Here is a 10632-nt window from a genome sequence, read left to right on the forward strand (position 1 = left end):
CACCGAGTCAGGCCATTGGTCCATCTAGCTAAGATTTGTCTACATTCTACACTGACTGGCCGCAACTCTCCAAGAATTTCAGGCAGCAGTCTTTTTCTGGAGATGCTACCAGGGCTTGAACCTGGAACCTTCTTCACGCAAGCATGCAGATGCTCTTCCACGGAGCTATGGGGCCATCCCTTAAGAAGAATATCTTCCAGCATTCACTTGCAATTGCCCATCCAAATGCAAACCAAGGTGACTCCTGCTTAGAAAAGGGACAATTCTTTTGGATGGGGTTGGGGACCCCAAAACACCACTTTATGTATGTATGTATGTATGTATTTATTACATTTTATATCCCGCTCTTCCTCATGACAATTGTAATAAAATAAACTATAAACATATTTACACAATTTCTTCCCTGCTCTCTGGGCATCTACCCAATGTCACATAAAATCTAAGGTATAGATGATGGAGCTCTACCGTCTGAAGATGTGTCTGGCTGATCCAGTCTGCATGTTGCAGACCATTAATACAGGTTTGCAGTGGAGAGAAAAAAATAGCAAAGTGTTTCAGAATGAAGAACTGAGAAGGACAAACAAAATCTTTTGGTTTATTAGGTATAAGTTAAACATCAAGACATGTTTTCATAGGTGTAAGGCACAAGGCCCTACAGCATTAAGAAATATTTTTCCTGCTTCCCAGTGAAATGCATAAAAGTCATATAGCCAGGTTGTGAAGCGTAGAGAACAAGGACAGTATCTTCACACTTGTCAAAAGCCTTCCAGGCCTGTTCATGACATTGACCAGTACCTATTTTGCGGGTTTATAAAGTGTTTTCAACTGTTAAAGTAAAAGAGAGATGGTATTGCCACGTATTTGCCTGATCATCCTGCAAAGAGATTGAAGGACAGCGTCATCTGCTACTGTGATTACTATTAACCACAGTATTAACTATTAATTAATATCCTATAAAGCACTCTCTCTTAAATTAGAGTTCACTGAAACGCAGATTATGAAATGAACAGAATAAAGTGCCAAATATTTGCCCCTGATGAAGGTAAGGGACATCTTGGTTATATGAACATACCCGTTACAAAGAGAGTTATTTGCATAGGTTTGCCTTAACAGGAACGGCAAGGAAGGAAGGGAAATCTGAGTAATGACGTTTAATGCGTCCACTAAAGAGCACAGCTCTGTCAAATAAATAAAGCCTTTGGATGCCAGAGGAGAGACCACAACTCAGTGAGAGAGAACATGCCTGGCTTGTCAAAGATCCATTCTTTGCAGACATCATATAGAGAGGAGAGCTGGTCTTGTGGTAGCAAACATGATGTCCCCTTAGCTAAGCAGGGTCTGAATGGGAGACCACATGTGAGCACTGTGAGATATTCCCTTCAAAGGATGCAGCTGCTAAGAGCATCTAGGTTCCAAGTTCCCTCCCTGGCTTCTCCAAGGTAGGGCTGAGAGAGACTCCTGCCTGCAACCTTGGAGAAGCCGCTGCCAGTCTGGGTAGACAATATTGAGCTAGAGAGTCCAATGGTTGGACTTAGTATATGGCAGCTTCCTATGTTCCTATGACTGAATATACAGTTTCAAGTAGGTGGGTGGGGGTGGGAAAGGCCCCCACCTGAAGACCACTGCAGCCAGTTAGGATATAGTCAGGTAGGGTTTATCAGCCTTGGGTCCCCAGCTGTTGGGACTACAACTCCCATCATCCCCAGCCACCATGGTGATGACAATTGCAGTCCAACCACATATGGGGATTACAATGGCATCGGCTGAGAACTCTTACAGCAGAGGAAGGCTTAATTCTTCTGTGGCCTGTCACCCGGCCCCCTTACTAGATTCTCTGTGGTCTAAACTTACGAAGCAAGAACACAGGCATTCAGGATTTTGCAGCAGTTAAGGTGTAAGTTGCCCGTATTAAATTCTTGAGGGGTAGCCATGTGAAGTCTGTTACAGTACCCCAACATTAAATGATTTCAACCTTGGACCTTCTCCAATCTTGTACCAGTCAGACAGACTGGTGGATTTATTGCAACAAATGTTTTTGTGGACAAGAGGCTCTTTCACCAGGGACCCCAATAAATCTTTTCGTCTTTAAAATCCCACAGGGATCCCTCTTGGGGTATGCCCCTTCCCCTTTAAGGATGTAGGAAGTACCTTGTTGGATTAGACTGTATTCAACACTTGTTTCCAGGGGTCAGCACACAAAAGGTCAGAAATGGGATTGTGGTCCGATAGCAGACTGAAGTGCTTCCTGGAGACTCGCTAATGAAATATTTTTCATTATATCAAACCATTAAAATCTTCAGCATTCTGAGCCCGATTCAAACATTATGCTGTACATGTGTTTGTGTGAATGACTGTACTGTACCTGTGTTCCTTTCAAAAGTGAACCTGGATACAGGCCCTTCAAATGCCTGGTATAGAGAGGTACTTCTGTACCTGTGTTCAGCATAACATGTGAATGAGTGTACCTGTGTACAGATCTGTACCTGTATACATTGTGCACCTGTACAAGTGTTGAACATAACATGTGGATGGGAGATGAATGCCAGCTCCTGGAGAACCCTCAGTCGATCCTGGAGAGCTGGTAACCCAGGCATATCCTAGTACAGATTTTTCATGTTTCATTTGCATCATGGTTTGCTTCAACTTTGTTGTGATACTGTGTGTACTGGTGGCTGTACTAGCCAAAGTTTTGTCATAACTTCCTCTATGGGGAGGCACAAACGAAACAGCATCATGGACACTGTAATAAAATAAACTATAAACATATTTACACCATTTCTTCCCTGCTCTCTGGGTACAAACCCAAAGTCGAATAAAATCTAAGGTCTAGATGATGGAGAGGTGACGAGCAGCAGGTCTTTCAGCTAGCTGGGATGTAAAATCCGCTCAGTCCTCTCTTGGGATGAGTAATAATACCTTGTCCTTTCGAAGTGCATTGCACAGGCAATCCTGAGGTCAGCCAGCTTTGCATTGGCCCTCTTCTCTGTGTAAACGGTTCTCCGTTCCTCTGTGGGCTGCTGCCAGCTGTTCATTTCAGCTTCCTTTTTCCAGCCAGAGAGCGCAAAGGCAGGGACGCTTCAATCCATTCATTCGCCGTGGTCATCATTTCCTGCCAAAATGCGACCTCCTCTTGTGTGGAGTCCATCCAGTCAACGGCAATCCCATAGCTGGAGCCTTTGAAAGAAACAAGAAACAAGTGAGCCTCGGGGAGGAGGAGAGCTGGTCTTGGGGTAGAGAATGTGAATGATCCCCTTTGCTAAGCAGGGTCTGCCCAGGTTTGTATTTGGATGGCTGTCTACATGTGAGTACTGTCAGATATTCCCTTTGGGGGATGGGGCGGAAGTTCAGTGGAAGTAGGGCTGGAGAGACATCTGCTTGAAACCTTGGAGAGCTGCTGCCAGTCAGTGTAGACCAGGGATTCTCAATGTTGGGTCCCCAGAAGTTATTGGACTTAAACTTCCATAATCCTCAGCCCCAGCGGCCTTTGGTTGGGATTATGGGAGTTGAAGTCCCATAACATCTGGGGACCCAACGTTGAGAATCCCTGGTGTAGACAATACTCAGACAGACAGACCAAGGGTCCTATGTCCGCTAGGCTGACACCATGCATTTGATCAGGAGGACTCGAGGGAATGTGCTAAAATGAATGACAGGGAATGCCCACTGTAATACCCTGGTTCCTTCCAAATGGCCATAGGAATGCATGGCATTTCCAAATGGCCATTCGGTGCATTTCATGGCCATTAGGAAGAAACCAGTGCATTTCAGTGGGCATTCAATGCCATTCATTTTAGAATGCCCACCGTAGGACTTGCATACAGAAGGTCCTCGGTTCAATCCCTGGCAGCATCTCCAGGTAGGGCTAGAAAGATTCCAGCCTGAAACTTTGGAGAGACGCTGCCAGTCAGTGTAGAGTAGGGATTCTCAGCATTGGGTCTTCAGATGATATTGGACTTCAGCTCCCATAATCCCCAGCCAAAGGCCGCTGGGGCTGGGGATTATGGGAGTTGAAGTCCAATAATATATGGGGACCCAACATTGAGAATCCCTAGTGTAGACAGTACTAAGCTAGATGGACCCAGGGTTTGACTCAGTATGAGGCAGCTTCCTATATTCCTATGAACTGCTGTATCAGCGGCTATGAAAAGGGGCAACCTATGATCGTGCTCCTTTTTTGAGAGGTCATAATCTCTGCTGCAAGCAGTCAAGTTCATGGTAGGACTGTGTGTATCATAGGAACATAGGAAGCTGCCTCAGGCTGGGTCAGACCATTGGTCCATCTAGTTCAGTCTTGTCTACACAGACTGGCAGCGGCTTCTCCAGGACTGCAGGCCAGAGTTTCTCTCCGCCCTGTCTTGGAGTTGCCAGGGAGAGAACTTGGAACCTTATGCATGCAAGTAAAAAGATGCTCTTCCACTGAGTTATGGAACCTGCTGCATGCAAGTGTGCAGGTGCTCTTCCCAGAGCGGCCCCATCCCCTGAGGGGAATATCTTACAGTGCTCACACATGTAGACTCCCATTGAGTGCAAACTAGGGTGGACTCTGTTTAGCAAAGGCGGCAATTCATACTCGTTACCACAAGACCAGCTCTCCTCCCTTAATGGTGTTCCTTGTCAAACACAGAAGAAAAGCACCATTGACTGTCTAAAATGGAAATACCCTATGGAAGATGACTCTGAATTTAAGATGATCCCCTTAAAAAGTAGAGGTTACATTCAAGTTATACCTACATTGACTCAAAAATAACAGGACTCTGAATATAAGATGACCTCCTGATTTCTAAGATCAAAATACTTGGAATAAACCTAGTCTTGTATTCAGGTAAATACAGTATAGTCACAGCGGTTAGATCTAGCTGTTTTTCTTGAGCGACCTGAGGTTTGCCAGCCCTGCCCTCCAGGATCCACTACTGAAAGTAATCCTGGAGGTTCTTCTGGCCTGGTGTGGTGAAAGATATTGCATTACAAAAATGGGAGCAGGGGGAACCTTGCAGGAAGAGCTCCAGTCAGGGTTGGCAACCCTGTTACTCAAGGCCACTCATTTAACCCACAGGCTCTTCCAGGCTCAACGACACTGGTCTCGGAAGCAGGGATGGCCGACTTGAGACTCTCCAGATGTTGGTGGACTACAACTCCCATTGTCCCCAGCTGCAACACATATATATCACAGCAGTTCTCAGAGCAGTTTACATAGCAAAAGGGATGAGGAAATGGCTCTCTGCTCCAAAAGAGCTCATGGTCTAAAACAAGCTGAGAGAGAGGGGTGGGTGACGCGGAGAGATCCTAGCAAGAGCCACTGGGAAGGCTGCTATACTTTGTGTGCTGAACAGGGCCAGCTACTCTCCCCCTGCTGAATGGAAGAGAGCCGCCATTTTGGAAAAGTGTCGTTTGGCTCAGTCAGCAGGAGCCCCTTGAAGGAGGGCGGCCTTTGCCTGAGAGGGCTGCTCATTCATTATTCGCTGAGCAGCTGCTGTCCTCTCTGTTTTTCCACAGAAAAGTTCCCAAAGGAATTTCTATAGCAACAGCAAGGAGAAAAGATGGTTCCCTGCCCCAAAGAGGCTCCCAATCTAAGGGAGGGAGACACAAGGGAGACCCCCAGCAACTGGGAGGGATGCTATTCTAGGCTGAATAGGGCCAGCTGCTCTCCCCGGCCGCCATTTTGAAAAGGCGCTTCTTGGCCCAGCAGAGGCCCCTTAACGAGGCCGACCTTTGCCTGAGGGGGCCGCTCATTCATTATTCACTGAGCAGCTGTCCCCTCTGCTTTTCCACCGGAAAAGTCCCCAAAGCAGTTTCCAAGGCAACAGGAGTGAGAAGATGGTTCTCTGCCCCAAGGGGCTCACCGTCTAAAAAGAAAGACAAAGGAGAGCCCAAGCAACAGCCACCTAGGCTGGGCTGGACAGGGACAGCACCTCTAAATGGAAGAGAGCCGCCATTTTGAGAAGGTGCCCCCTAGCCTGGTCAGCAGGTACTTAACGAGGCCGACCTTTGCCTGAGGGGGGCTGCTCATTTATTATTTATGGAGCAGCTGTCCCCTCTGCCGTTCCACAGAAAAGGTTCCCAAAGGGGCTTCCACAGCAAAAGGCATGAGTAGATGGTTCTCTGCCTCCAAGGGGCTTGCAGGCGAAAAAGAAACACCAACGAGACGCCAGCAACAGTCACTGGGAAGGACACTGGGCTGGGCTGAATAGGGACAGTTGCTCCCCCTCTTGTGGGATACGAGAGAGCCGCCATTTTGAGAAGGTGCCCTTCGGCCCAGTCAGCAGGGGCCCCTTCAGCAAGGCCGGTCTTTGCCCCACTTCTTATTTATCCCCCTCACTTGTCTACCCTGCTTCTCGAGCAGAAAAATTCCCCAAACAGCTTTCATAGCAAAAGCAAGGAGAAGATGGTTCCCTGCCCCACAGAGACACAAGAGAGACGCCAGCCAACAGCCACTGTAGGGACAGTGTACTGGTCTGAAGAGGGACAGTTGCTCTCCCCCTGCTAAATGCAAGAGAACTAGACCACTTTCTAAGAGGTGCCTCTTTCCTCAGTTAGCATGACTGCTGCATTTCACCATCATCTTAAGCGACAAATTGAAACAAACTCTTGCACAAATATATCAATAGGATCATATAGTCAAGAATGACAGGGAATGCCCACTAAGATGCACTGGTTAGAAACATAGGAAGCTGCCATATACTGAATCAGACCATTGGTCTACCTAGTTCAGTATTGTCTTCACAGACTGGCAGTGGCTTCTCCGAGGTTGCAGGCGGGAATCTCTCTCAGCCCTATCTTGGAGATGCTAGTGAGGGAACTTGGAACCTTCTGCTCTTCCCAGAGCAGCTCCATCCCCTGAGGGGAATCTCTGACAGTGCTCACACTTCTAGTCTCCCATTCATATGCAACCAGGGCAGACCCTGCTTAGCTAAGGGGACAAGTCATGCTTGCAGCCACAAGACCAGCTCTCCTCTCCTCTCCATTGGCCATTCAGAAATTCCATGCAGTCCCCTTGCCATTTGGAAAGAACCAGTGCATTTTAGTGGGCATTCGCTGTCATTCATTTTCGGATGTCCTGACCCGAGTCCAGTGTACAACTTGCATGCTGATGGCTTCAGGTTCAACCCCTGAAATCATCCGGGCTATGTTAGTCATGACTACATCCTACTAAAATTAATGGGAAATTAATGGGAAATGAACGGTACTCATTGATTTCAATGGTGCAGAGGCCTGGCTTGCTGTGAATTCTAATTTCCGCCCAGCCACGCTTCTGAAGAGAAGCCCTTTCCATTTTGATTTGCGGTCCAAAACATGCCCTTTGGATGTCTGCTCTCCCTGTTTATATTTTCTGGGCAAGGAGAACATGTTTCATGTCGAAACTGGAATGAGGCGAAAGGGCCTCGTTATTACCTGTCCCAAGTCCCAGCTGGATCCCTCCCAGAAAGTGATTGGTCAGTTTCTCATGATCCCAGACGGTCAGCTCGACACAGGCATCCTTCAGATCTTCTGTATGAAAGCCGTCGTACACGATGGTGTGGTTAAACACTGGGTTGGAGTCCCTCTGTACAATGAGGGTCTTCTGGTAGCTCTTTTTACTGGTGTCTGGAAGAACGTAGCTTGCAAGGGAGAAAGAGCATCTGACATCAGGCAGAATGGCGACAGAGAAATGTCATCTTCCACTTATTTTTTCCAGTCATTCAGCTAAGCAAACAGAATTCAAGCCCTCCGGAGCCTAGCTATTACTATTTATTATTACTTTAATATCCACGATGGAACTTGGATCCCAAGCCAAGAGAGCGGAATTCATAGTGGCAACATTTAACACACTTAAGAGGCCTGCTGGGATAAAAAAAATATCAAGAGATGATTGGAAAACGAGCAGGGAAGGCACCACCAAGTGAACCTCAAGTGGCAGGGAGTTCTACAGAGTGGGGGATCCGAAAAAGCTCTGTCCTGCATCGCCACCAACTGAGCATCAGACAGAGGTGAGAAACAAAAAGAGGGCTTCCCTCATGGATCTTATATGGTGGGTGGAGTCATGTTCAGATATGTTGGCTCTAAACTGCTTAGGGTTTAAAGTGGTAGGGACACCTCTGAGCATTTCTTTGTCAGCGAAGGTATGTGTGATGAATGAGCACCATGGAAGCATATGGTTGTGCTTGCTTGGGTCCGTGTGGGTATGAAATCCACCCCCCGCCCCATGACACACCTACCATTTCACAAAGGAGCCCACTCCGGAGGGACGTAACTGGGGCAGATCTTTGGTGTCCTTGACCCAGATATGGACCTCCCCAGACGGAGGGGTCTTTCGACCTGCCATGAAGGATCAAGAGACATAGTTGGTTGGTTACCAAGAAGTATGTTAGCTTCCTTCATCCAAAAGTCTTAATAAAACAGATCCCAATGGACAGTAAAATGTGCTATAGTGGATAAACTGGGGCAGGTAGATTCCTGTTCACATCCCTGCTCATTAGCGGGGCTCACTGGTGACCCAGTTGCTCTCACTCAATCTCGCCTACCTTGCAAGGTTGTTGTGAGCATAAAATAGGAGGGAGACTGTGTGTACTGCCCTGTGCAAGGAAAACATGACATTGATAACAAGTGAAACCATTCTTTACTTTATAATATGGGGTGGGGCCATAGATCAGTGGCAGAGCATCTGCTCCGTATGGAGAAGGCTGCAGGTTAAATATTTGGCAGCATCTCCAAGAAGGGCTGGGAAAGACTCCTGCCTTGGAGAAGCCGCAGCCAGTCAGTGTAGACAATACTGAGCAGTAGTATAGGGGCAAAACAAACAAAAGCACGTGGCTGGAGGATGACGTCACAGTGACGTCACGGGGGGCGGGGGCTTGCAGCTGTCAAAATGCGCTTACGTCACCGGAAATACGTCATCGGAAGGGCTTGAGGAGACCCCCACGTGACCGGGAAGGGCCAGAATTGGGGGACGCCCTTACCCCCGGAAGTCTGGCACCCACCCTACCACGCCTACCCCAGAATATGTCCAGACATGTCCGAAGGGGTGCATGTGACCCCTCTACGAGCACGCCTAGCCACCCTGGACCAATAGGAACAGGTTTCAGGCTCCGGAGAGGTCCGAGTGAGCGGGTGTGATAATGGTCGGGCGGCCATTTTGTGCAACTTTATTGGGCGAAAAGGCCCAGAGGAGACCCCACGTGGCAGGGAAGGGTCAGAAGTAGGGGTACGCCCTCACCCCGGAAGTCTGGCACCCACCCTACCACCCCTACCCCAGAATATGTCCAGACATGTCCGAAGGTGGACATGTGACCCATCTACGAACACGCCTAGCCACCCTGGACCAATAGGAACAGGTTTCAGGGTCCGGAAAGGCTGTAGTGTGTGGAATTTTTCTAACTGATATTACCTTTGCTGCAAATTGGGATGCAAATCTAGGATCCTCTAGTCTGTATGCAGAACATGACAACAAATTTCATAAAGACTAGAGGATCCTAGATTGGAAATCCCATCATTGTAGGGGTTTTATAGGAACTGCACAAGTTATCCCATTGTACTAATTTTGGATGATCTACCCCCACCCCACCCCTCCCTTTAAAAACCAGCTTTTATTTTTTAAAAAGCATCCCAATTTGCAGCAGATGATACACACTACAGCAAATGATTCACACATGGTCTCTCCCCTCGCCCCTCAGTTTAACATCTCCCCATTCACCACACTCAAAGTGCAAAACGGAGACTTTTAAAATTCAAGGAAATTTATTTGAAGGAATAAATTAAAATTCAAGGCTCTTTATCTGAAGAATGAGGGTCCCTGAAGGGAGATGAGTTCACCACCAGATAACCCCATCATGTTGTCCCATCAAGAGCCATCCCACCAAGTTCTCTCTCTCTCTTGAAACACCACACCCGATAAGCCCATTGTTCCATCAAGGGCCATCCCACCAAGTTTGCATAGGCGTGGGCCAGGTGGCTGAAAGCATGTGGCCCACAGAAAGCTTTCTCTCTCCTGAAATTCCAGCATGCAGTAAGTAGCAAATCTCCTATTCTCAGTAAAAATAATAATAAGCCCCTGTATTAATTTAAAATTGTCACTTTTGCAGTCTGCATCCTTAAGGATTTATTTATTTATTTATTTATTTATTTGGCTTTATAATGCAAAATCATTCTATGCATGCCTGCTTAGAAGTAAGTACCATCAGTATCAATAGATTTTCTCCCTAGTAAGTCTGTATAGGATTGCAACCTTAACTGTAAAGCTCAGTGCATTTTTTTAGTCTTATTGCTGCTTTTAATATCTCAGACTTAGTGTAGTCTTCATCTATTTCTATAGATGTTGTTGTCTGTGTGTGTGTGTGTGTTTAATTTTGCTTTAATCCACCATGAATTCTCTTTGCCCCCAACCCCTGCCCCTTTTCCAGGCAGTTCTAATCACCTTCACCAATAAAATAGCATATTTATTTAGCAATAAATAGCATATTCAGGTTTTGGGGGATTGAGTGGGGTGGTAGTTTGCACACAGCTAATTAGACAAGGTTAAAAACGGAACCTGTATATTTGAAAGTGTTGGGATATAAAGTCTGGGTCTCAGGTAAAGAGAGCTTCCCCAACCCTGTGTTGGATTTATTCCCTCCCCCGTTTCAATTTCAGGCCTGCAGGGTTTTTTTTTTACCCAGGCTT

General features: G+C 47.0%; 1 protein-coding gene across 1 annotated transcript; it reads right to left on the bottom strand.

Moving 5' to 3' along the window:
- Positions 1 to 2726: 2726 nt before the first annotated feature.
- LOC128350542 (synaptotagmin-like protein 2) lies at positions 2727 to 8299 on the bottom strand. The gene is made up of 3 exons (XM_053308951.1): positions 8193 to 8299; positions 7390 to 7595; positions 2727 to 3174 (listed from the first exon to the last, which is right to left on the bottom strand). Exons 1-3 carry the CDS (start codon positions 8297 to 8299, stop codon positions 3029 to 3031), a joined length of 459 nt encoding a protein of 152 aa, XP_053164926.1. The 3' UTR covers positions 2727 to 3028.
- Positions 8300 to 10632: the final 2333 nt, after the last annotated feature.

Source organism: Hemicordylus capensis, chromosome 3 (genome assembly GCF_027244095.1).
Source record: "Hemicordylus capensis ecotype Gifberg chromosome 3, rHemCap1.1.pri, whole genome shotgun sequence".
NCBI lineage: Eukaryota > Metazoa > Chordata > Lepidosauria > Squamata > Cordylidae > Hemicordylus > Hemicordylus capensis.

Bases quoted from the DNA above. Each gene is read 5' to 3' on its own strand.
- LOC128350542 (XM_053308951.1), bottom strand. From the start codon at position 8,299: ATGGCAGGTCGAAAGACCCCTCCGTCTGGGGAGGTCCATATCTGGGTC. The intron at 7,596-8,192 runs GTAGGTGTGTCA...CTCCCTTGCAAG, and splicing joins GTGGGCTCCTTTGTGAAATG to CTACGTTCTTCCAGACACCA. The intron at 3,175-7,389 runs GTAATAACGAGG...TTTCTTTCAAAG, and splicing joins CCAGCTGGGACTTGGGACAG to GCTCCAGCTATGGGATTGCC.